This window comes from Bufo bufo, chromosome 10, assembly GCF_905171765.1.
Source record: "Bufo bufo chromosome 10, aBufBuf1.1, whole genome shotgun sequence".
Taxonomy (NCBI): domain Eukaryota; kingdom Metazoa; phylum Chordata; class Amphibia; order Anura; family Bufonidae; genus Bufo; species Bufo bufo.
Genome location: NC_053398.1, coordinates 43,333,664 through 43,361,548, shown reverse-complemented (window position 1 = coordinate 43,361,548; position 27,885 = coordinate 43,333,664). Strand labels below are relative to the sequence as shown.

At 40.8% G+C, this 27,885-nt stretch overlaps 1 protein-coding gene across 1 annotated transcript in view; it reads left to right on the top strand.

Annotated features, from left to right (window-relative positions):
- Nucleotides 1–27,885, top strand: part of LOC120980024 (mucin-2-like) — a 112,518-nt gene that overhangs the window by 25,601 nt on the left and 59,032 nt on the right. The window contains exons 24-36 of the mRNA XM_040408889.1: nucleotides 301–457; nucleotides 889–1,020; nucleotides 2,777–2,924; nucleotides 3,369–3,415; nucleotides 5,759–5,956; nucleotides 6,645–6,683; nucleotides 7,736–8,290; nucleotides 10,391–10,774; nucleotides 11,813–11,971; nucleotides 14,272–15,432; nucleotides 16,594–16,953; nucleotides 18,430–18,609; nucleotides 26,779–27,288. Coding sequence (XP_040264823.1) covers nucleotides 301–457; nucleotides 889–1,020; nucleotides 2,777–2,924; nucleotides 3,369–3,415; nucleotides 5,759–5,956; nucleotides 6,645–6,683; nucleotides 7,736–8,290; nucleotides 10,391–10,774; nucleotides 11,813–11,971; nucleotides 14,272–15,432; nucleotides 16,594–16,953; nucleotides 18,430–18,609; nucleotides 26,779–27,288 — 4,030 coding nt within the window. The remainder of the gene's footprint in view (nucleotides 1–300; nucleotides 458–888; nucleotides 1,021–2,776; nucleotides 2,925–3,368; nucleotides 3,416–5,758; nucleotides 5,957–6,644; nucleotides 6,684–7,735; nucleotides 8,291–10,390; nucleotides 10,775–11,812; nucleotides 11,972–14,271; nucleotides 15,433–16,593; nucleotides 16,954–18,429; nucleotides 18,610–26,778; nucleotides 27,289–27,885) is intronic.

The window sequence follows — 27,885 nt, the reverse complement described above, 5'->3', positions numbered from 1 at the left end:
GCAGGAGCATAAAGAAGATAACTAAGTATGGACTTTGTGGCTCGTACTGGGAACACATTGGCTGACACTATATTAGGGCACTGTGGCTGACACTGAACATTTTAAATCCCTCTTTTGGGTCAAAGGTAGAGCACTTTTGAGTCCCAGGGGAATGTTTTGGCTGGTGAGGCCCTGAAAGAAAAGGTTTGAAAAGCCCTGCATTAGATGAGAGTTTCTGATCATTTTAAATGCTAATGTTTTTATTAGTGCAATTCGAAAACATTTTTGAAAAATTCACAAAAATTGATCTACTTTTTTAAGGTTGATCCCATACCATTTTATGAGGCCTGTGTAAATGATGCCTGCTCATGTGACAGTGGTGGAGACTGTGAATGCTTCTGTACTGCAGTCGCTGCCTATGCTCAAGAGTGTACGAAAGCAGAAGCCTGTGTCTACTGGAGAACACCAGACATATGCCGTGAGTAATTTATTAACAATTACTTTGGGGACAATGTATTGTATATATGCAGTATTGGTGGAAAGTTCATGAGTCCCAGTTTGCCCATAGCAAGTAAGACCTCGTTTTGTACGGAGCCATAATACAGCACCCATAAAAGTCTATGGTGGACCCATACTGTGCCTCCCATTTCATATGAAAAAACTGTGGCATGTTCCACCCCATACAATACTTAAGATGGTACTGTAGAAGTTTTACCTTCAATAGTCTGGCTTCAGAGGTAGCATTATATAGGAGTTAGTTTCTGTATGACATTTTAGATCACCTGTATATACAGCACGCGATTACAATAAATGCATATGGTACATATGTATGTGTTGTCCACTTAAAACAGCATTTGAGATTTGAAGAACTAAAGTATTTACAGGAAACTTTCTTTTCTTCCACTTTAGCCATATTTTGTGACTATTACAATCCTGAGGATGAATGTGAATGGCATTATCACCCATGTGGCAATCACGAAATTCAGACATGTCGTTCCATTAATGACGTCTACACAAATGTCACCATTACTTATCTGGAAGGTAAGCATTGTATCCTGCCAATTTTGAGAAATGTTTTAGTAATAAAATATATAGGACCTAAGTAGAGGTGAGAAAATTGATTCTAAATGAACCGAATTCAACATGAATTTTCCCAAAATTTTCCCAAAATTCAGGTCAAATCAAAACTGAATTTTTGGCAAATTGAATTTGGGTGAATTTCTCAGATTGGCGTAAGCCATTTTTCAGCTCAGAAGATAGCTAAGATGAAGAAGGTGGAACATATGACCCCAGGCAATATGTGTGTATACATACCAGCAGGCATTTGCCACCAAAAATGAAGATTTTTTGGGACTATCTTTTTAAACTGAAATCCCACAGTGCAGATGTTCGCTGCCACCAGCAGCTATGCATTTATCCATAGCTATACATGTTGCTGTCACTTTAAGATTACATATGCAGGTTTGGCGTTGAAGAGTTAAAAACGAGTTAGCTACAGTCCCAGTAGACCCAAGAGCATTATACAAAACTTTTCAGGACAATTGGAGTTTTTTCGATATGGGCCAAATCTATTAAGAGCTGAATCAAATTACCTGACCGACTGCAGAATTAAAGTAGAATTGAATTTCAAGAAATTCAGTCATCACTGGTCCTAAGTCTATGCAATTTATATCTCTGTGTAAAATATCAAAGGGGTATTCCAATTTGAGCAAATAAAAATGGTTCATTATACAATGTAAACTATGCAATTTTCTAATATGCTTCATACATAAAAAGCCCATCATTTCAAAAACATTGCTTCCCCTTGAAGTCAACAGTGAATATTGCCATTCAATGGAATAGCCCTTTAAGGAAATCTTTGTAATGTCATAATCATTATGTCTACACTAGTTGTATTAGAGATAGATTTGAATTGAAATGACCCTGCCTTCAGGAGCTCAAAACGATATGCACCTACAGGGGATGTTTTTTTGGTGTTATTTTTCTTGGCTCCTTTTTCAGCTTAGTTCCTTTAGGACAGAGCTGTTATTAGTGACTACTGTTTAGTCTGAGATAGTCTGAGATAGTCTGAGACACTCCTTCTTTCTCATTGTAACAGCCAGAGCAGCTGCATTCCCCCAGCATACAGATCCTGCTAGAGTGTCTATGTGCTGTGGGTCAGCAAGAGGGAGGTGGAACCAAAGTTCAGGAGACAGTTAGGAAAGGTTTTGGAGCCTGCACAGTGACTGGTCATATGCTGCAGTAGAAAGACAGTCTGTAATATTTCCTGGGCAACAAAATAGTAGAAACAGAGGTATCTACAGACCTAGGTGTGGAAAGCAAGTGTGTCCAGACAGTAAGAACTGTGCAGAAGGCTTGGCTTCAGGCAGAAGGCTTGGCTTCAGGCTGAAGTCACCTTACACACCCAGAGCACTACCTGTATAGCATCCCCATAACAGAGAAGCTGATTGTAAGGACTGTTGTAGTGTATCCTATAGAAGAATATTTACTGCTTTGCATTGCTATGGATGTCCATGAAAAGTGAATATTGTTTCTAGAGATTGTATACATGATCATACATGGAGTGAGTCTCAGACGACCTCAGTCTGGGCGCTGTAGCTAAACTGTAGACACAGATGAAGGCTCTGAAAGCCGCCAAGATCTGAGGAAACTAATCATCCAATGCAGATACCGACCTAGAAAACATTTCTGAGCTTCTGACTTAGTTAGGAGTCATTTTAATTGTGATTGTACAGATGTTATTGATGATCATTTTTACATTTGTATGTTGAGCCTCTTTACCATCCATGTTCTTCAGGCTGTTACCCTAGTTGTCCAGAGGACCGGCCTATATTTGATGAGTCAAACAAAATATGCGTAACCAAGGAGGACTGTGGCTGTTACATTAACAATACTCACTATAACAAGGGTGATCCTGTGCCTACTACTGAACCTTGTACTTCTTGGTAAGAATCACTACTGCCTGCAAGTAGGCAGGCCTTTACTCCAAGGTGTTCTTCGGGCTACAGCTATGGATGACCGATCATCTGGATAGGTCATCAATATCAGATCAGTGGTGGTCTGAGAAATGCACACCCACCAATCAGCTGTTCTGGGCTGCTGGGTGGTATATGGTGTATATAGCTGAATGAAGATAGCGCCATATTCTGTGTCGTGGCAGTGCTGGGGTACTGCAGCTTATTTTCCTTTCAAATAAAAGAGAGCTGAACTTCAGTATGCCAGTGCCAGAAGCCCCTCAGTGTATGGAGCCTTCAGCTTCTGCCAGTACCATGCTGAAAGAGCTGGTTGGTAGGGGTGTTGGTGTTGTACCCCCCACTAATCTGCTATCTTGTGGATAAGTCATCAATGATAGGACAACAATGTAACAATATATTTATTTTCTGTTTCAGTGTCTGCATCTCTGGACCAAATCCTAAGTGTTTTTACGATCAATCAGGTATATTCACTATTATTATTGTAATATTTGCTCTAGCATTTATTTTTTCTATTTCATGAGGGTGCTATTGAATTTGAAGAAATGCAAGGGGAGTTAGAAATTACAGGCATAGTTATACATATACAGCAGACCCTCAAAATAGATTTGCACAACCAGCTCTCTACTTATCAGGTGGATACATAATGAGACTATATATTATATGTACATTTATTTTATTTATTTTACTCGCTTATATAGCGCTGACATATTCCACAGAATTTTACAGATGTTATCATTGCTTTCTCTCTCCTGTGGAGCTCACAATTTAATGCCTTATTCACACAGATCAGTGATTTTGAGCCACAACCAGACACGGCTCTAAACACAGAACAGGTGCAAATCTTTCCCTTAGACCTTATCTCTGTCTAGGCTCCAGTCCTGGTTTTGGCTCACAATCACTGATGGAAATCACTGACCAAACACTGACATGAGAATAAGGCCTCATGCACACGACCGTGCCTTTTTTTTCAGTCCGCAAACCGCCGATCCGCAAAAAACGGAAGCCGCCCTTGTGCCTTTTGCGGAACGGAAGGGGCGGGCCATTGTAGAAAAGCCTATTCTTGTCCGCAAAATGGACAAGAATAGGACATGTTCTATTTTTTTTTGCGGGGCCACGGAACGGAGCAACGGATGCGGACAGCACACGGAGTGCTGTCCGCATCTTTTTTTTCGGCCCCATTGAAGTGAATGGGTCCGCATCCGAGCCGCCAAAACGGCGGCTCGGATGCGGACCCAAACAACGGCCGTGTCCATGAGGCCTAAGGCATACGTTTCCTATCAGTATGTCTTTGGAGTGTGGGAGGAAACCTGAGTACTAGTGTTGATCACGAATATTCGAATTGCGAATTTTAATCGTCAATATCGGCACTTTGAGAATTCACGCAAAAATTTAGAATATCGCAAAATATATTCGTAATCGCGAGAGATCATGAATTCGCAAATTCTCAAATATATGGCGAATAATCACCCAAATATTCGCGAAATATCGCGAATTTGAATATTGCCCCTGCCGCTCATCACTACTGAGTACCAGGAGGAAACCCACCCAAATACGGGGAGAACATACAAACTCCATGCAGAGGGGGCACTAGCAGGAGAGCAGCTTCTTACGTGCGCTTGATCCTCTCAGCTCTGACAATAGGCGGCATACCACATCAGTGCAGGCAATTAGGGAGCGGGCGAGCTCAGGCCAGGAGCTCACATAAGACATCGCTCTCCTGCTTGTACCTGCTCTGGTAAAGCCTACATAGCCCATGTATGCCAGGCTTTATGGAGCAACGCTGGTACAGGCAGGAGCAACAATGCTTTGGCCTGTAGAGCACTCAGTGCAGCCTTAGGGGAATCTGTACTCCAGTAGAGCTGTATATGACTATGGATTCTAAAGTGAAATAGGCACCTGAACTTCAGCTGCCTATTTTGCATGAAAAGTAAAAAAAAAATATATATATATTAATATATATATATTAAAAATTATATTATAATTTATTTTTTTAGCACATTTAGAAAAGGATCTGTTAAAGTTTAGTTTAAAGTGTATGTACACTTTAATAAGAAGGGGCTGTATAAAAACTTATGGTAATACATAATGTTGTCAGTTCCCTGTTTTTGCAAAAAACCTCAGTGTATTGGTGAGGGGCAGGGGCTTTCTAACGAAATAGCCCCCCGAAGGCTATAAAGATTGGGTTAAATGGATTTTCTGGGAGTTTTTTTTTACTGATGATATATCAGTATCTGATTGGTGGGGCTGGGACCTCCGCCGATCAGCTGTGTGAGAAGGCACCACCGCTGGCAGTAGTACCATCATCTTCTCCAGATTTTCCTTGGCTATGTGAGCTCACCTTTATTGGTTACATGGCCTAGGCACAGCTCAGCCCTATTGAAGGGAATGGGGCTGAGCGTGATACTAAGCACAGCCGCGATATAATGTAAGAGAGAAGGCCGTGGCGCTACTGCGAGCAATGATGCTTTCTCAAACAACTGATCGGTGGGGGTCCAGGGTGTCAGACCCCCACCGATCATATATTGATGGTCATCAGTAAAAACTCCTGGAGAACCCCTTTAAGCTGCAAGGTAAATGTGAGGTATTATTACTTATAATGACTTTATTTTGGGGCTACTAATGGCAATTAAGGAAATACCGTTAGACGTGAAAATAAATAACATAAAAGTACAGCCGATATGTTACTTTGCATGAAGTCACCAACTGTCAAATGTCTTCCATGTGATCCTACTCCATTACAATGTAGTAAAGTGCAATTTCCTGGTACAGTTTTCAGTAACTCACTTTGAACACTTCGGTTGTAGCATGTTTCTGTATGATCAATGGGACAAGATATGAAGAAGGTGAAATCATATCCACAGAAGAACAGTCTGGAGTTTGCATTGAAAAACGATGTGAAAATGGAGAAGTTGTAGTAAATTTTACAGTCTGTGCTACTACAGTATCTACTACAACATCGATCACTACTGTTACTACTACTCCTACCGTATCCACCACAACAGGTACTACTTCTGTTTAGCTGTCTGTTATAACAAAACTGTCACAAAATAACTCCACTGTTAAAGGGGTTATCACATGATTAACGTAAAAAATGAAGATCATACACTATATAGTACACGACAGTCTCTTTCTAACAAAGCTAGAACCAGCCCTGTACCTCACATGGATCTGGAGATCTCCCCATTCATTGCTCTGCTAGATTTATTTCAAGCTCAGGGTCATGTCCTATCTCAGGGGCGTAGAGGGTGTGGCCTTTCTATTGTAGCCGGTAGCAGTAGAAGGATGGAACTGAGCACGTGCTTCCATCTCACTGAGCAGGGCAGAGGAATGTTTAAAAGCGCGAACAGCAGGTGGCGATATACCGATACATTTTATTGAATAACTCAGTGGCTATGATACATTTTTAATTACATACAATTACAAATATATTCAGATCCAAGTGCTGGTTTGAAAACTGTAGAATATTTTTGAGGTGACAACTGCTTTAAGACCAAGTATAACATTAGCCATAAGAGTTTGGGGACGTAGGCACATTTTACGTCGATTTCTTTACTACAAAGCCTTTTCAGAGCCATATGCATAAATGTTTTGTGCTTTTTAACATATCCTTGATATCATATTTTGGATGATCCGAACTTTTCACCACCACAAAATTTAAAGAGATAATAACACCAATATTTATATTTTCAGTCACAACTCCTGTGACAACAACAAGCCCTCCATCTACAAGTAAGTACCTACTACTGCTGTTATTCCAATCTCTGACATTGATGACTTATGTCTAGCAAATGCCATCAATGTCAGATGGGTGCAGGTCCCACCGCTCCTATCTCAAGAACAGGGCCCATGAAGTGAAGGAGAGCACACCGTTTATGAGTGGCATGATCTCCATTTACCGCTAGTGAAGTTTTAAAAATAGCTGAGAAAGCGCGCTCAGCTAATTTCGGAAGTCCCATAACTGTGAAGGGAGAGCACACCGTACATGTATGGCTACCTGTCAACTTACCGCTATGGGACTGCCAGAAATAGCAGAGCCAGGAGCTTAGCTATTTTTGGAACTTCCGTAGCGGTAAACGGAGTCTGGTCGCGCATGGTCGGCTGCTCTTCCTTCACTTTGGGGTGCCTTTTCTGGAGATAGAAGCAGGTCCCAGAGGTTAGATCCTCAATTATCTGACGTTGATGGCATATGCTAGAGATATCTTTTTCAGTTTTGACTGTAATATAACACAAAGTAGGACAAAGGGAAAGGATGAGATGAAAGGGGGGTGCTGGGATTTTTTGTGTGCATTTTCTACATTAAAGACTCTTTTAATGTCCTAAAATAAACTAGTAAACAGAAATTTCTATACACTTCTGTAGTCAAACAGGACTGTGAGCACCCTGGCCACTCCAAGCACATTGGCACATTGGTACACGTGGCTGTACCTTGTTTACTCGCTCAGCCCAAAGAACTCTGCTGCTCCATCATTCTGTTGATTGTAGTGGTTCTGGAGGTTGGAACACCACCACTTACCACACATGTAGAAGTCAGGATGGAATTTTATGGCACTTTGGCCTTTGTTATTCAGTGGAGTTATTGGTCTTTCTTTGAAGGAATCAGGTTTTACCAGTATGAAAGGTTGAAGTTGAAGGGCTTATATCTTTTTTCAACCCAGTAACTACTTAACTTGTTGTCATCCATTTCCTATGATGTTATCGGCACGTATAGATCTACCTCACCAAATATTTCTCTGAATGATTGTACATATCGTATATAATTTGTTTACCTCTCTTTTTCACAGCTTGTGTTCTTCAAAAAGTTTGCCTTTGGACCGAATGGTTTGATGTCAGCAAGCCAGAAGCTGATGTTGGTAGCGGTGATTATGAAACATATGATGAGATAAGAAAGCATCACACATTCTGTGACGTCCCAGAGCAAATTCAATGCAGAGCAGCAAATGCGCCCGATGTCAGCTTAGATGAATTGAAGCAGGTTGTATATTGCAATGTATCATATGGACTCATTTGTAGGAACAGTGAGCAAAGCACAGGGAGCAGCCTTTGGCAAAAGTGCTTCAATTATGAGATCAGAGTAGACTGTTGCCACTATGAATGTGTTCATTCCACAACGCCAGCTACCACAGCACCCACTACCACAACATCCACTACCACTACTACTACAACGACAACTTCACCAACGACAACTCCACCAACAACTTCACCAACGACAACTCCGCCATCAACAACTTCACCAACGACAACTCCACCAACAACAACGTCACCTACGACAACTCCACCAACAACAACGTCACCTACGACAACAACAGTTACTACTACAATTGGAACAACAACTTCAGGTGAGAAATATTGACAAAATATTTATATAATTCAAAAATATAAAAGCTCTTGATTCAAATGGTAAAATAATGTACAGTCACAGTCAACATAGGGAAAAAGCAAAGGGAATGACAAGTAATGCATTAAAAGGAGACTTTATAATATATAACATATATATAACATATGTATGTGCATTAAATACTTGTTCAACAATATACATTAGATTTATACCAAGTAGTGAGAAGAGGTTATATAGAAGCTTCATTCAATGAACTTGGTGCAATAAGTAATATATACATGGTATAATATGTGAGTTAGCTGGCCAATTATGCCTAATGTTAAAAGAAGGTCCCCCATAAGAAATAAAGCAATCAAAAAAAGATTGGTATATGAAGTAGCCCATGGCTGACAAACTTCTATCAGTCAAAGCCTTTTCTGCAGATTTTCCACATTGACTTCAAAATCCACAATAAAATCAATCTATTTAAAGGGTAACTAAGTTTTAGAGTTTCTCACAAATTAACTCCTGCTTTGCTGGGGACAATGTGAGCATCCATTCCAGCCTTCCCCAAGTGCTCTGTTCTGCTCATATTGCCTTTATCTTCCCCAGTGTGCTGCTCCTGCATCCAGTAGTTCTCCTCAAGCCTGGGGGGGGGGGGGGGGGGGGGTCCTAATGCAGGCAGTCTGCCAGTACTATACTGCTCTAAACTTTATTTTCCATACTACTAGGTCAATCACCAGTGAGCCCTATTCTAATATTTTGCCTTATTATCAGCACAGATGGTGTGTAACAGACAGTTTAATCTCACAGCACACAGATTTCGGAACTCAAAATACACATTATTATGACAACATAGAAAGGGGGGAAATAATTGCAGGTAACAGAAGACAGTTTATGGGGGAAAGTTTATGAGAGAAAAGATCCAGAACTCAAGGACACATTGATTATAGCACAGACTTCATAAATGAATTGTAATATGACTGAAGTAAGAAATACACTTACTATGTAGCAGAGTGAAGATGTGGCTGTCATACACAGAAAACAGCAGTCTAAGACACTCAGCATTCTGTACTGTTCAAGCTAAATAGGGAAGGGGCCTCTGCACTTAGCTCAGATACACATTAAGCTCTGGAGCCAGCCAGTGAAGAAAGACACAACCACTTTCTTCAGTCTGTCTGGGCTACTAAGGATGGGATTCACCTAGTCAGTGGACAGTAAAATTGCTAGAGGGGAGAACCCTAGTGGTTGAAATTTCAGAAGTGTTTTTAAGGTGAATAATAGGAAAATGTTTAATCAAAGTAATTTAAAGATTTGTCCAGGTTCACCTAGAGTTGTTTGAAAAGTTAGTGTCCATTTATGCAATTTTATGTTGCAGATTTTGATGTACTGTAGGTTATTTACAGATCCACGAAAAAAATCGGCAATGGTAGATCTCCAAACCATTGAGTTTTTTCTCCTTTTGAGATTGCACATCAAATTACACTATTCATTGTAAATTTATCTTGCATATTTTCCTTGCAGATCTGCAGCAAATCCAAACAGTCTGAATTTAGTTCTACTACTGTATGAAATTCCGTAAAAAAAATAAAAAAAATAAACCAGTGACACCTACGATGAGCATGTATTTTAACATATTTATTGCTTTGCTTTTGCACAATTTGCTCCAAATACTATCTAACGCAGTATGATTTATAGATGATAGTTTGCTAGTTGATGATGGAGTAAAGGGGTTTGATTCTTTTTTTAGAAACTGTTCAGTGAAAGAGATGGAACAGGAACAAGTTTTTTTGACACATGCCAATATTCTTTTGTATTCCAACATAAAAATTAGCAACTTTTTAAAATAATCTATTTTCTACTATTTACTTATAGCAATATCCAAATTGTAAGTGCTCAAATGTGAAAATAAATAAAAACATAAAAAAAAATTATAAATAACTAAAACAAATAAATTAAAAAATAGTTAAGTTAAAAAAGTACTTTAAAATAAATGGACTCAATTAAATTGACCACTATACATTTGAAACCAAAGGTGGAACCTTTAGTTATTCAGATATGTTTTTGGATTCATTAGAATATTTAATAATTTCACCATAAAAATGTGTCCTGATTTCTGCAGTTTATCCCCCCTGTGACCAAGTTTGCTCATGGTCACCATGGTTTGATGTGAGCTATCCTAAATATGAACCCAATGGAGGAGACTTTGAGACATACGAGAACATCAAGAATGCTGGCTTGGAAATGTGTAAGGAGGATATGAGACCAGAGAACATTTCCTGTAGAGCAACAAAATTACCAGATATGACACTAGACCAACTGGGACAGACATTGACCTGTGATGTCTCCACTGGCCTAATCTGTTACAACAAAGATCAAACAGGGTTCATGCCTGTGTGCTACAACTATGAGATCAGTGTGTACTGCTGCCGACCTGAATGTACAACTACAACACCAACAACCACCACTACAACTACAACTCCAAGTACAACAACTACAATCTCAGGTAAAGGATCACATTGTTTGTAATATCCAATAAAATGTAATAAATAAATAAAGTTCTGTAGCAAAGGTGTATGCATTGGGGCAATTTATTAAGCTTAATGCCCCACAATTTTTGCTTAATTCAGCCCAAGAAAACTGGCCCACATGCTTTGCCTCACATTTATTTTATGCACCTTCCCAGACAAGGAGATGTGGTTCAGTAGGTAAGGGCATGGCTTAAATGTGTGACAAAATTACACTAAAAAAATATGCCAATTTAATCATCCAGCATCATTTGGTTCATTTGTAGTCAAGTTTACACATGCTTAATACTAGACAAGGCTAATGAAACTTCCCTATTGTGTCAAGTTATTATAAATGCTGACAAAGCTGCAGCTGCAATAAAACACAATTTTGTGTACATGAAGGGATGTACCTAAGGCATAGTTGGCATCATACCCATCTGCTACCTCTTTTGGGATATATCACCATTACCCCCATACATTGAGGAAGGAAGGGTTGAGGCTTGTTTCCCTTGTGGACACCATTTCTCTATTCTAATTCCCCATTTTAAGAACTGAAAACGTATATTAAATAATCTATAGTAGATTCTTGTATGTAATGTGCATGATCTATCTGTTATTCTGCTCAATATAATAACTCCTATATACTAGAACAATAATTTATATTAGGATAGGTCATCAGAATCAGATTGGCAGGAGTAGAGCTGCAATAACCAGGTGCGGCCACTGCATAGTGGATCGAGCTGTGCAGTTCAGGTGCCTGGTTCTAGCACCGCTTCTCCTGCAAACAGCTGAACAGTACAGGTGCCAAAATTCCGACCCTGAGGATCTGATGTTGATGACCTAACATCAGTAGATAAGTCCTTGAAAACCTTTTTAAGCACAGTTCAATTTTTTTGAACGTAGTGAGAGTTGGTTACTGTGCAGATTCTAACGTTACAGTGTCGGTCAATGTTTCTATTCTTGCTGTTTAATTTTTTATTTGCATTAATAATGTTCAGGATCACCCACTTATTATTAATATTCTAAATGCACAGAGTCTACAACTCCAGAGCCCACATCAACTTCAACAAAGACCACAACTACTAGCCCCACTACTACCAGTGTGACCACAACTTTGCCAACAACAGTCACCACCACAGAGTGTACAACTGAAGAAACTGGAGAGACAACTCCAACTCCAACTCCAACATCAAGTAAGTAACACTTGATGGGAACAACTTTCTGTTTGACATTTTTAAAAAGAAAAACAGTGTTGAAAGAAAGATTAAATCAGCTCACAAGATATAAAATGCTAAGCATTACACAGGGCTCATGCAAATGCTCTTTGTAACCATTCTAAACTCTGGCCAAGTGATGAGGAGGACTACCGCTACTATAAACTTGGTTTTCTAAACTGGACAACCCCTTTAAAAAAGAAATATAGAAATACATTGTCTTGAATACAAAATACAAAAAAATACAAAATACAAAAATACTAAATACAAACAAAAAAGATATCCATTAAAACCTACAGTACATATAGCATGGATTCAACTGCTGATGCTCAACTTGACAACTTAAACATGGAAATGAGTAGTATCATGCAAATCCAGGAAAGCAAAATAATACAATGCCATCTTGCAGCCAACATTAATTAAAAAAAATACACCTTTCTTCTGTGGGTTTTTGGTAACTTTTTAATATGGATGACTTGGAGACTTTAATATGGATGACTAGGACTAAACCCCTTGATCATAGGATGATCAGTCTCTATATAAAAATGTATTGTCATATCTAATTATTTAGTTTAGTATATGTTTTATATAGTATAAAGCAGTGTTTCCAGACCTCTTCAAATCAAGCACCCTCTAGTAATAACACATTCTAACTAAATACCCCAAGGAAGTGATCAATGATAAGGTTCTGTTAAATTCCTGTCAGTGGAGCCGCTTTGCAGGTTCTGTCATACATGGCAGGAAGAATAGCGTAGCATGCAGCAAAAATGACAAACACCACGTCAAAACCCAGACAGGCACCATTTGAAAACAATGGAACCAGTTGGAATGCTGATGGTGTTTGCTGTATCATGGATCTGGCATTGCATTTTGATTTCCAGGTCAGACTTCCTAAATAAAGATACAGATCCACTTCATACAGACCCCAGCCTAGCCCAGTATATAGACCCTAAAGCATAAAAGATAGAACCACTAGAATACAGACCTCAGATTCCCTTGTATATACAGGTCTCCCTATTTATACAGAACTCAGACCAGCCTCCCTCTGTTTACAGACCCCACATGACATCCCCTAAAATTACAAACCCCAGATTTGACCTTATAGAATGTTCCCGATGAGACTTCATAAAAATTATACACTCCAGATCCCCCCCCATTTACTTAGCCAAACTGATAGCATGTACTGGCAAGAATAAGCAGCTTCAACAAAACCATATCATCACCTCTTCATTTTCACCTGTACAGGATAGGAGGAGTATCATGATGATGATGATGGTGGCAGCAACAGGCCACTCACAGCAGTAGCAGGTGCAGAGCATTCACAGAATTGATGAGAGCAGGCAGACTTTAAGAGCTATCAGAATATCATAAATGCTAGACGTGTCCAATTCCCTTAGAATAATTGTCTGGTCAAGATCTGCAGCCAGTTGAAACTAATAATCCTTGTGCTTTGTGATAGAGAATCAATTTAACCTGAAATAGTGTAAATAAAAACAAAAAAAAATCATACTTACCTCCTCCATTTGCTCGTGACGGGTCGGCCGCCGCCACATTATTTGAAGATCTCAGCCGAAATCCCATGCGTGGTGACATATGATGTCACTATGCCGGCCGGCGTGAAGACGTCATCTCAGGCCGCACAAGATTTCGTGCCAGATCTACAAGGAAGGCGGCCGGCCTGTCGAGAGCAAATGGAGGCCGTAAGTATGATTTAATTAATTTTTTTCTGTAAATTTTACACTGCATTTCAACTATCAGATGGCGTGATCATGTATGATCGTGGCATCTGAGGGGTACAATGACGTGGAGCGGTGCCATCATTGCACGCACTACTTACAAAGAAATGCGCTTGTAAAATTCAGCGAACAGCCAAATAGAATTTTGAAGAAATTCGCTTATCTCAAATCATTACCTTGCCCAATGGCATCTAAGACAGTCTTGTTGCCATTGTCTGTAAAGAAACAAGGGATAGGGGACTCCAAGAATGCAGGCTTACAATATTTGTGTTCACCCTTGCTAGTTACCTATACACTGTAAAGACTAAACTCTAAAGCTGATTTTACATGCTTCGGCTGCCGCAAGTGGCCAGATCCCATCTTTCCTTGACCGTTAGTGCCCGCACTATTATGCTTATAAAGCTGAGGCATTACCATCAAAATTGTATTTACAATGGCTTATGGCAGTGATAGTGTGTAATCCTAAGTTGTTTCCTAGAGATCATATTAAGTGAATTTACTTGATAAATGTTAGATAATATATTTTACTTTTATTTTATCTAGCAACTCCTGACACCTGTGATCCTGATTGCAAGTGGTCACAATGGTTTGATGTGAGTTATCCTAAATATGAACCCAATGGAGGAGATTTTGAGACCTATGAAAATATCATCGCTGGTGGCTTGGAAGTGTGTAAGAGACCAGAGAACATTTCCTGCAGAGCAACGAAATTCCCAGATATGACACTAGACCAGGTGGGACAGACATTGACCTGTGATGTCTCCACTGGCCTCATCTGTTACAACAAAGATCAAACAGGGTTCATGCCTGTGTGCTACAACTATGAGATCAGTGTGTACTGCTGCCGACCATTACCTGAAGATTGCAAAAGTGCAACCACTAAAACCACTACCGCAACAACTCCCACCACTACAAAAAACACAACATCTGTAACCACAACACCAACAACCACAACAACTGAAAGTACAACTCCTACCACTACAGAGACCACAACTACATCTGAAACCACAACACCAACAACCACAACAACTGAAAGTACAACTCCCACCACTACAGAGACCACAACATCTGTAACTACAACACCAACAACCACAACAACTGAAAGTACAACTCCCACCACGACAGAGACCACATCAACATCTGTAACCACAACACCAACAACCACAACAACTGAAAGTACAACTCCTACCACTACAGAGACCACAACAACATCTGAAACCACAACACCAACAACCACAACAACTGAAAGTACAACTCCCACCACTACAGAGACCACAACATCTGTAACTACAACACCAACAACCACAACAACTGAAAGTACAACTCCTACCACTACAGAGACCACAACAACATCTGAAACCACAACACCAACAACCACAACAACTGAAAGTACAACTCCCACCACTACAGAGACCACAACATCTGTAACTACAACACCAACAACTACAACAACTGAAAGTACAACTCCTACCACTACAGAGACCACAACAACATCTGAAACGACAACACCAACAACCACAACAACTGAAAGTACAACTCCCACCACTACAGAGACCACAACATCTGTAACTACAACACCAACAACCACAACAACTGAAAGTACAACTCCTACCACTACAGAGACCACAACAACATCTGAAACCACAACACCAACAACCACAACAACTGAAAGTACAACGACTACAAAGTTCACTACAACTTCAGGTGAGAAACATTATAAAATATTATGATATGAAAATGCTTGATATAAATGGTAAAAGAGATTGAGATTAAATTGAATTTGAGGGCTGGCTAGACATTGTTCAAAACAAAAAATAAATAAATAAATAAATAACAAAAGGCTTTTATTCACAGTTTCCCCATTCCAGTGCTGAGGTTCCTGTCCCTGGCGGCTCCTGTATCTGCCAGTCCATTAGTGATGACGTGCCTTATACATGTGACTATTGGTAGCACGTGATCACTGCTAACCAATCAATTGCCTTAGTAGTGATATGTCACAAACACCACATGACTACTGAGCCCTAAACATATGAATGCCCAAGTGTTTCTGTTTTAAACCCTGTCCAATCGGCCTCTAAACTGAATTGGTAAACAGACAAACCCCTGTAAAAAAGCTACATTACTTAACATAGGCAAGCAAGCAAAAAGGACAATTCAGAAAGGGGGATACTTCATAAAGAGATGTGGAATATGTGCATTGATTGCATTACAGTATAAACCATATCTAGAACACATATTGATATAAAATAATAAGAAGTGGTTATAGAAGTCTCTAAGTTAAGTAACTAAAAGAGATATATTATAAGAATATAACAAAGTAGGATCAGGTATGCAAAGACACGCACAAAAAAACTAATTTTTTTTTGGAATAGATGCAAGGTAGAGTTCATCACACTTGCAGAGACTGAATTTGTCCATCATATAACAGGTGTCAAAAATATTATATGCTATGCCAATATGTTTATTTATTTATTTTTAGTCCATCTACCTATGACCTATCATGCATTCAATGCATATTTCCTGTGAATTTGCAATTGATATTTGAAATGGGAACACATATAGAGCACAGTGGCTTTTTATATCAGTATAGTTAAACATCTGTACACTACAATATACATTGCTTTCCATTTTATTTTTTCTATTATCTACAATTTACTATCTATGGTCTATATTCATCAATATCCACATTTTAGATGTTCAAGTATTAACATTTAAAATGAATACTAAGACTACTACATTTGAAACCACTAATGTGTGACAAGTGTGTTACTGTTTGTATCTACTATAAGGAACATATACTGTGGATATCTGTTTTATATTTATCATAATATTTATTGACAATAAAATATGTTCTGATTTCTGTAGGTATTTGTGATCCATTCTGCACATGGTCACCATGGTTTGATGTGAGTTATCCAAAATATGAACCCAATGGAGGAGATTTTGAGACCTATAAGAACATCACAAATGCTGGATTAGAAGTGTGTGAGGGTGATATGAGACCAGAGGACATTTCCTGCAGAGCACAGAAATTCCCAGATATGACACTAGACCAGCTGGGACAGACATTGACCTGTGATGTCTCCACTGGCCTCATCTGTTACAACAAAGATCAAACAGGGTTCATGCCTGTGTGCTACAACTATGAGATCAGTGTGTACTGCTGCCAACCTTTACCTGATTTCTGTACATCACCAACCACCACTACTACAACTACAACCTCAGGTAAAGTTTATTTACAATATTCACTAAAAAAAGTAATATGTTTCTAAAATAGCAACCTGTAAGATTGATCCTTTCATTTTCCAAAGGAGCTCTGAAAAATGGAATCTGATTGGTTGCTATGGATAACTAAGTCAGTTCTCCTGTGCTCCAGTTTTGATAAATCTCCCTCTAACTCTTTCCTAGTCAGTATGTTCTGCAGTAAGTGTGTATGCATTGTTTTCAATATCACACATATAAGATTTATAATAATCATCTACATGAAAATCTGTCTGTTGCCCACAGAAACCCATCACAGCACAGTTTTTATTTTTCAAAAGTCAAGTACAAAATAAAAGCTGTGATGTGGTTGCTCACTATAGACATCAAATGGTTTTTCTTTTAGGTGGTTTTATAAATCTTTCTATTGTCTCATATTACTTGAAGCAGTCATCATATATATATAGGAGTTGCACATGAAGTAAAACATTGTTTTACATTCAGTAATGTACATATAGCATAGGTGTCATCATAGCTAAAATAAAAATGGAGCTCCTCTGCCGCTCCTGGAAGTTGGGGCTTGTTCTCCTTGTGAACACTGTTTTTTGATGTATGTGTAGATAGAACATCCACTTGTGTAATGTCTATAATCTCTCTATTATTTGTGCTATAACTCCAGTTTTCAAGAACAATAAGTTAGGCACAGTTAATTTTTTCCTTCACATCAAATGTTTTCTGGGATTTAAATATTGATGACCGCTTCACAGGATAGGACATTAATTTCTGACCGACGGGAGCCCGAATGCCAGGATCCCACTGATCAACTGTTTGAAGTGGCCTTGGTGGTCACCCTCTTCCTTGGTCTGTGATATCTTATCAATCAGTCATTTGTGTAATTCAGGCTCATTTGGGTGAAAGGACCTGAGCTACAGTATGAAGGACAGCTGCTGTACAATACAAGGCTTTGTGTAGTATAAAAGAGGTTATCCCACGATTAATGTAAAAAATTTGTACATGACAGTCTCTTTCTAACAAACCTAGAACCAGCCCTGTATCTCATATCGATCCAGAGAGCTCATTTGTTCTGCTAGATTTATTTCGGGCTGGCAGTTTAGGGGGCGTATTCTTACTCAGAGGGCATGTCCTTTCTGCTGTAGCTAGTGGCAGTTGGAAGATAGAACTGAGCATGTGGTTCCATCTCATTAAGAAGGACAGAGAAATCAGAAAAAAGTAAACAGCAGATGGCGCTATGCAGATAGTTTGAATAAATAACTCAGTAGCTATCATACATTTTTAATTACATGCAGTTACAAAAGTATCCAGATCCAGGTGCTGATGTAAAAACTGTTGAATGTTATCTGTAGGGCAACCCCTTTAAGATGCTACAGCACTCATTTGCTGTGCCAGGAACCCATTAAATATTGATGAGAATAAATCATTAATATTTAAGTTCCAGAAAACCCTTTAATAATGTTTAATGTCACCCCACTTATTGTTAAGACTCTGCTTCTAAACACACAGAGTCTACAACTCCAACACCCGGCGTGACTACAACAAAGAGCACAACTACAAGCCCCACTACAACTAGTGTGACCACAACTTTACCAACAACAGTCACCACCACAGAGTGTACAACTGAAGAAACTCCAGAGACAACTCCAACGTCAAGGCCAAGTACCGGTACGTACAATTTAACAAATCTTTCTCTCTCAGACTATGTTTTCTAAGAACAGCCCTGGAAACCAGACAGTTTCTCCGTATGGCTTGCTAGAGGTAGAGGTACACTAGGCCTCAGAGATGATGATGTCCTCCAAATACTCCTACTCCTGAATCATTCAATTACAGTTTTAAATTTATATAGAATAAGTCATAGCCACAACTGTGCACATAATGCTGTGCTTGGAGTGCTGCCTCCCTGAAATCCATCAGATTTTGGCAATAAACCTTAAGACCATCAGCATAAGACAAGTCTTAATAGGAACTTTACTATGGCTGATCTGGGAGCCTTTGGCTGCCATGTTAACAGAACAGCTCTGGTAGTCTTACAGGTGGTTGTTTGATTGTCTCTAAATGACTACTCAGATGCAGTGGTTGCAATAGACCATAGCACCCGAGGGATTTAGTGTCACTAATGGGAGTTGCATTGGATAACAGACACTGCTAACGGATGTCTTCTGTATGAAACAGCAGGGACTCATCGGATATGGGGTGATCTTCAAAGACCTGACATCCATCATACAGTACATGCAAATCTGTACTGCATTAACTGCCCCAAAAGTTATGTTCATAAGAAAATTGCTGATTGTAATCATTGTAAGGTATCTACATATAGCTTGTCACTTTAAAGCAAAAAGTGTAAGTGTTCATGTCACTTTAAAGAGTGTTCAGGACATTTCTGATATGTCATAGAGACAAACTGTATCAAAGGTTTTGATTGATGACTGAGTGCTGAGATCCCCCTCTGATGGGTAGAGAGAAACACTTCCATAGTGTGTTCTCTCTCCTCACTGCAGTAGTCAGAAGCAAGATGGACCCATTTACTTTCTATTGAGTTTGTCTTGCATTTTCCCCTGCTGCACGGAGAGAGACAGGGGCGTAGTTCTAATTAGGCACTAAAGGACACGTGCCTAGGGTGGCGGTCAGCAGGTGCCGCCACCACAGAGGACATTTTTTTTTTATCTTTAATTTTTTTACATCCCTGCCTTCTGGGCATCCATGTTCCCAGGGGTTTAAACAGTGGGCTGCCACTGCATGCTACAACCATGGCATGACTTTCCTTCCTGTAGTGGAGGTCCTAGCACACACATGGTAGAGGATGAGGAGAGAGAGGAGCTATTCTTTTTAGTTACATAGTAAATATGGTTGAAAAAATACATCAGTCCATCAATTTCAACGAAGGGATAGGTGGGGACGCGAATTTTAGAAAAGGAAGGGAGAACAGATTTCTGCACATTTTCATAAGCATTAATGTCATTTACTTTCAAGAATTTATCTAGGCCCTTTTTAAAACTGTCCACTATTCCTGCTGTGAGCACGTCCTGAGGTAGACTATTCCACTCATTCACAGTTCTCACAGTGAAGAATCCTTGATGCCTTTGGAGACTGAACTTTTCCTTCTCTAGTCGGAGGCAGTGCCCCCTTGTCTTTTGAGGGGATTTTACATGGAACAGCTTTTCGACATATTTTTTGTATGGCCCATTTATATAGTTGTATCATGTCCCCCCTTAGAAGTCTCTTCTCAAGACTAAATAAATGTGATTTTTTAATCTTTCCTCAAAACTAAGACCCTCAATGCCCCTTATCGGTTTAGTTGCTCTCCTCTGTACTCTCTCCAGCTCCAGAGCATCCTTTCTATGGACTAGTGCCCAGAACTGAACTGCATATTCCAGATGAGGCCGCAGAAGAGCTTCATAAATTAGTAATATTACATCCCTGTCCTGTGAGTCCATGCCTCGTTTAATACATGACAATATCTTGGTAGCCTTAGAAGCAGTTGATTGACATTGTATGCTGTTATTTAATCTATGATCTACAAGTGCAGCCAGCCAGTAGTGCAGGGGCAACACGTGAGGTGCACGGTGGACCGATGAGGGGCCAAATAATAACACACAGTTCATCAGTTTACTCACGGTTAGCAGAAAGCCTCCCTGGGCTGGCAGCACAGTGTTGAGGTGGACAGCACGAAATCCTCCGGGGCACGCTCTTTGGTAGGGAAGCATCAGCCAAGATGGTGGTTGAGGTGCCCTTGATGTTAGGGGTGCTTAGGGTGCTTGTTGCGGCTGAGTCCCTTGATGGTTTTTGTCGTGACGCCAGTACCGTTAATAGTGGTACAACCATTAGTAGTAATAATGAGGTAGACAGTGGTAAGATGCAACTCACAACTTTTACTGTGTATGACTTTGATTGCAGCAGTACAAAAATACAGTCTCTTGATGGTTTCAGAGTAGGTCTGCAAATCCACTGTTTCTAGGCTTTTTAGGCTTGACTTGGAGCTGTGGGTTAGGTGTACCTTGTTCCTATTGATGTGCTCAGTCCTATTCCTTGTCTTTTCCCTACAAGCTGAACATTGGGACAGGTAAACTCATCTGTCTCTCAGAAGTATGGTGTGGCTGCCAGAAGCTATAAGTCCTCCACCATGCGCAAAGGTGTCTGTAGCCCTCAATAATGGCTGTTATCACCGATGATTCCTTAGGAAGCTTGTTTCTATTCCAGGGAGGCAAACTCTCTCCTACTGGTCAGGGATGCAAGTGTATAGTCCGGCCACAGAAGGAAAATGCTCTTCTGCGCCTCACATCTTAGTACCACCTCATAGTGAAGTTGGTTCCACTCACTAATCTGTGTCATGGAGTCTTCACTCTACATTTTATCCCACTAATCTAATCTGATCTACTCAGATCTGCTCTAATCTCAACTATGAACTCCCTCACTAGGCCTGACCTAGGTATATATAGAACCTAAGTTTTATCCCCATCTAGTGGTGAGATGTATAAATTACACCTAATCTGCCTGGTAACAGGGATTTTGCAGATACATTAATACAAAGTACCACAATACAGCATAATACAGTTGTTAAGACAAAAATAGCTTTTAAGCAGTGCCCACACACACGTAGTGGGAGGCTGCACAAGGACATCCAAATCTTTCTCTACAAGAGACCCTCCAAGTGTTACATACACTAGGTCACTAGGACATATGATGCACGTAGATTATTACCACCCAAATGCATAACTTTACATTTATCCACATTGAACCTCATTTGTCAAGTTGATGCCCATTCACCCAGAGTGTCCAGCTTGTAGTTTATGGACATCTTCCAAAGACTGTACACTACTACATAGCTTAGTGTCATCAGCAAAAATAGAAATGGTGCTATTAATCCCATCCTCGATATTATTAATAAATAAATAATAGAGGACCCAGCACTAAACCTTGGGGTACTCCACTTATAATCCTGGACTGTTCTGAATGGGAATCATTGACCACAACTCTCTGGACACGGTCCTTCAGCCAGTTTTCAATCCAATTACAAACTATACTTTCTAAGCCTATAGACCTTATTTTATCTATTAAATGTCTATGAGGGACAGTATCAAAAGCCTTTGCAAAAACCTAGAACACTACATCCACAGCCGCCCTCTGTCCAGGCTCTTCTCCTTTTCCTTTGCAATGTAGCACTAAATGTTAAGCTGATTGATTCAGCAGCAGAATTCAGCTTAGTGACAGGTAGACACTATAAAAAAGAAAATGGCTGCACACCATTATACATGCAAACAATAGAGCTAAGAAATAGGGGATTCATTTTAAATAAAAGTGGTATAATACCTACTATAAATGAGTCAATGGAAGCTCTTAGCGCACATATTTGATCAAACATGTGTCGGGCCAATCTACCAGGCTTCAAGGTGGCTTCCGCAGATGGGTCCCTGACTCTAGTATACTGCCTCTTTTTTGACTTATCTAAGCCTACAATATTCAGGGCAGTGTAAGGACCAGCTACATAAGTACTCTGCTCAGAAGTCTAAGGTAGATGGGCGTGTTCAGTCTAAAAGGGGCGCTACCCTCAATTAATACTACAAGAAAATTTAGACTAGAACCTTCAGAATCACAGGTGCATATCCATGAAGCAAACATGATTATAAAAAATAAAATTGTAGGCTTAGGTAAGTCCAAAGAGAGGCAGTATACTAGTGTTAGGGAACCATCTGCAGAAGCCACCTTGACGCATGGTAGATGGGCCCGACACACGTTTGATCAAATATTTGCGCTAAGAGCTTCCATTGACTCATTTATAGTAGGTATTATACCACTTTTATTTAGAATGACCCCCATTGCTTAGCTCTATTGTTTGTATGTATGTATAATGGTGTGCAGCCATTTTCTTTTTTATAATCATGTTTGCTTCATGGATATGCACCTGTGATTCTGAAGGTTCTAGTCTAAATTTTCTTGAGGTAGACACTATAGGCCGTCTATGTGCCCACCAAGGAGGAAGCAGCTGAACCCCTGTGAGACGCACCCACCCAGCTGTACTCCTGTCTGCCTGCCTCTAAGTTCAGCATCCTGATCCCACAGGTATGGAACCCCTATCATCCCTATGCGGTCAATCATGCCAAGGTTCACTACCAGTCCTATATGCAGGAGATCTAGTACTGTAAATATACTATTATACGCAGTAGATCTACTATATATTCCACTATATATACACACTATATGCAGGAGATCTACTATATATAGACCTAATGCCAGGGCCGGTGCAAGGATTTTTGCCGCCCTAGGCAAGATAAAAATTGCCGCCCCCCCTTATCAGATGATCTGCCCATATCATGTTCCACCCCTTTCTCAGCTTTTAAATTAAAAGAACTGCTATGTTTCCCTTAGGGTTAATCCAGCTTCTTGTAGCCGTCTCTTTTTGCGGAACGGAATTGCTGACCCATACATTTCTATGGGGCCGCACAACGTGCAGCCCCGATCCGGAACTGCGGACCCAGATCCGCAATTCCGATCCTGAAAAAAATAGAACATGTCCTATTCTTGTCCGCAATAGTGCCGGCAATGTGCAGTCCGCAAAGTGCGGAACGCACATTGCCGCTGTCTGTGTTTTGTGGATCCGCAAAACACACACGGATGTGTGAATGGACCCTAAATGTGAGGTAAATTAGTCTCCAATGTAGTATTAATAACTAAACAATTACATAATAAACATATTGCATTGTCTACTTACCACCAGGACAATAAGATAATCCGGTCTCTGGCTGCAGTCTGGCTCTGGGGACTCCCTTGTCACTCTCTTCCCCCCCCTCCCTCCTTTGTCACTCCCCCCCCCTCCCTTGTCACTCTCATTATTTCCACCCCCCCTCCCTTGTCACTCTCTTCCCCCCCTCCCTCCTTTGTCACTCTCCCTCCTCCCTTGTCACTCTCATTATTTCCACCCCCCCTCCCTTGTCACTCTCTTCCCCCCTTCTCTCCTTTGTCACTCTCCCCCCTCCCTTGTCACTCTCATTATTTCCACCCCCCCTCCCTTGTCACTCTCATTATTTCCACCCCCCCTTGTCACTCATTATTTCCACCCCCCCTCCCCCCTTGTCACTCATTATTTCCACCCCCCCTCCCCCCTTGTCACTCACTATTTCCACCACCCCCCCTCCCCCCTTGTCACTCATTATTTACACCCCCCCTCCCCCTTGTCACTCATTATTTCCACCCCCCCTCCCCCTTGTCACTCATTATTTACACCCCCCTCCCTTGTCACTCTCATTATCCCCCCTCCCTTGTCACTCTCTTCCCCCCCTCCCTCCTTTGTCACTCTCCCCCCTCCCTTGTCACTCTCATTATTTCCACCCCCCTCCCTTGTCACTCTCATTATTTCCACCCCCCCTCCCCCTTGTCACTCATTATTTCCACCCCCCCTTGTCACTCATTATTTCCACCCCCCTCCCCCCTTGTCACTCACTATTTCCACCCCCCCGTCCCCCTTGTCACTCATTATTTCCACCCCCCCTCCCCCCTTGTCACTCATTATTTCCACCCCCCTCCCCCTTGTCACTCATTATTTCCACCCCCCCTCCCCCCTTGTCACTCATTATTTCCACCCCCCCTTGTCATTCATTATTTCCACCCCCCCCCCTTGTCACTCATTATTTCCACCCCCCCTCCCCCTTGTCACTCATTATTTCCACCCCCCCTCCCTCTTGTCACTCATTATTTCCACCCCCCCTCCCCCCTTGTCACTCATTATTTCCACCCCCCCTTCTCACTCTCATTCCAGCCCCCCACCTCTAGTGTAGCGTGGCCAAGCTCCGTTCGATCCGTGGTACAGGAGCATTTGTTTCCTGTACCCGGCCGGACTGACAGGAAGTGCACACTAAGTGAGCACTTCCTGTCAGTCCGGCCGGGTACAGGAAACAAAAGCTTCTGTACCACGGACCGAACAGAGCTCGGCCACGCTACATTAACAACAGCAGCACACAGAGACAGCAGGCGCAGGCAGGATTCTTTAGAGCGGCAAGCGCTCAGCCTCAGCCGCTCAGGCCTAGGGCCCCCTGCTGCATGGCGCCCTAGGCGACTGCCTAAGTCACCTTACTGGTGGCGCCGGCCCTGCCTAATGCACTGCACAGTATATATGCTAGATCGTCTGCAGATATTGTATTGTAAGGGGTAGCTCTCTTTCAGGGGGTCACACTCACAGATATCTTCACAGACACCAGGATTTAAGGGCCAAAACTGTGTTTTATTGCGGCACGTCCGCGTAAACATAAATAGTTATACAAAATAAACTTCTGCCCGTCTGGGCTGTACCTAAACACATAGGTTTCCCTGACTCACCTATAAGTACCACTTAGTGTCAGGGTCTCAGGCTCCAAGCCTTAGCAGGTTCCGCTCATCAAGAGTCATCCGCATACGGAAGAGATCGGGCTTCGCATAGCCTTGTGGCCCCTCAGTCCTCCTGACTGAGACCACACACAGAGCCTCTGCTCCAGGTTCACAGACACTTCTCCCTTCTCAGACTGACACCCTGGGAGGTGCTTTATGCCGGCCTGATTACAGCAGTCCTCACCTGCGATCACCTTCCTGCTAGGGAAAAACCTTCCCTGGACTGGGGGGGGGGGGGGGGTCGATTGGGAGGTCTCACTGCCAAAACCTAACATCCCAATCCAAGTAAAATCCAGCCCTGAATAAATAAAGAAAATAGCTCCACAAACTATATTTAGTGAAGCCAGCGTCATTCTGGATTTCACCCACCTCAGCCAGTTGAGGAACCTGGGAGAGATATACCCCCCCTTCCGGGACTTTCCCATGCATTTTACAGTTCACATCGCCACAGTATATATACGGTAGTAGTATATATAGCAGACACCATGCTGCATATAATATATGTACTATGTGCAGGAGATCTACTATATACTATTATGTATGCACTATAAAAATAATAGTGTCTCATCTCAAGCTCCTTGATCCTACAAATATAAACATGAAGTGGAACAGTTATACTTGTCAAAAAATTGTTGTAATAAGTGCAATGTACAATTCATTCATTATTAAAATCCGGTCCTGCCATTGTCACAGAACAGAAGCAACGGCCTTCCAGGAATGTGCTGCATAATAGTAAAAGTAAACCTTTCCAGGAAGCTTTGCCTATGGACTGAAGCATTAAAAGCAAAAGCATTGTGAAGTTACTATATCCTTTATGTCCTTTTGGTTCTGGTTAGCTAGGAGCTGGAAGATGTCAACTCAAACTACTATGTTACAAGCAGCGAAAACCCACGGCCATGAGCAGCCCGACACATTTATTACAGTTTAGGTTCGAAAATTATAATGCAAATGTACCCCAGCTCAGAGCTGGCATTGCTTTGTATTTAGTTGCATGGATTGCCAAAAGAGGAGACTAACCATAAGCCTCTTAATAAATTTGGTGCACCTAACTTTATTGGGCCTCTAAGTAACACTAGGGTAGGAAACATCAGCCTTAGTATAATCTGTCCCACTGTGTTTTGTTGATTTTTTTTGCAGTGTAGCTTATATGCATATTGGACTGTTGGGAGGGATAGAGGATGGTCTAGAGAGCATTTGGCTGCCAACTATCTACATTCTATGGACATATGGGGAGGGGCAGTAAAGGGCCTATGGCAGTATGAACTCTTAATACGGCCCTGGAGAGAGCATGTGGTATGCAAGCATTTTTCTCTTCTCGTTCTACCAATTGGTGAGGGTCTCAGCACTCAGATGTTTCTATGTAATTTCAAAAGTTTTCTGAAAACTTAGTGATCCTTTAAGAATGAATGTGTTTACATTTATCTTAACTTATATATGTATGTATGTACAAATCTTTGTGTTTTATTCTATTCTATTCAGTAACTCCTACCTGTGATCCTTTCTGCACATGGTCACAATGGTTTGATGTGAGTACTCCTAAATATGAACCCAATGGAGGAGATTTTGAGACATATGAGAACATTAATAATGCTGGATTTGAAGTGTGTGAAGGAGACATGAGACCAGAGAACATTTCCTGCAGAGCAACAAAATACCCAGATAGGCCATTATACCAGTTGGGACAGATGGTGACCTGTGATGTCTCCATTGGGCTCATCTGTAACAACAAAGATCTTATAGGATACAAGCCAGTGTGCTACAACTATGAGATCAGTGTGTACTGCTGCCGACCTCTACCTGATTTCTGTACAACTACAACCTCTACAACTACAACATCAACAACCACCTCTGAGACTACAACTACAACAAGTACATCACCAACAACCACCTCTGAGACCACAACTACTCCTGTCATTACAAGTACTCCAGAGCCTCCAACACCAACCATTACAAAGACCACAACGACTACATCAGTAACCACAACTTCAAGTAAGTAACCAAACTAGGAATAATAAAATACATTTTATGTGTACTGTATAACATGTATTTATGTGGTCACGTTTTTATGAGCTATTAAAGTGGTTTTCCCACCAAAATGCTTATTGTATACAAACAGGATATGTTATAAATGATACGTAAAGAGCCCACCCTTAATAATGCCACCTATCAGCAGATCAAACATCTCAGAGTGTTCAAGTGTCCCCTGTCCTTCCAATAAGTAGTTTTCCCAGAGGTACTTCCCAGATATTATACAGTGGTGCTTGGAAGTTTGTGAACCCTGCAGAATTGTCTATAAAGATAAAATAAAGATAAACAAATCAGAAGACTTATTCATTTATTTTGTGAGAAAAATGACACAATATCACATGTCTGTGAGTTGCAAAAGTATGAACCCTTAGAATTAACAGATAATTTGAAACTGAAATTACAGTTAGGTGTTTTCAATCAATGGGATGATAATCAGCTGTGAGTAAGCAACCTGTTTTATTAAAAGAATAGGGCTCTATCAAAGTCTGATCGTCACAACACATGTTTATGTATCAAGGCACAAACAAAATAGATTTTTTAAGGACCTCTGAAGAATAG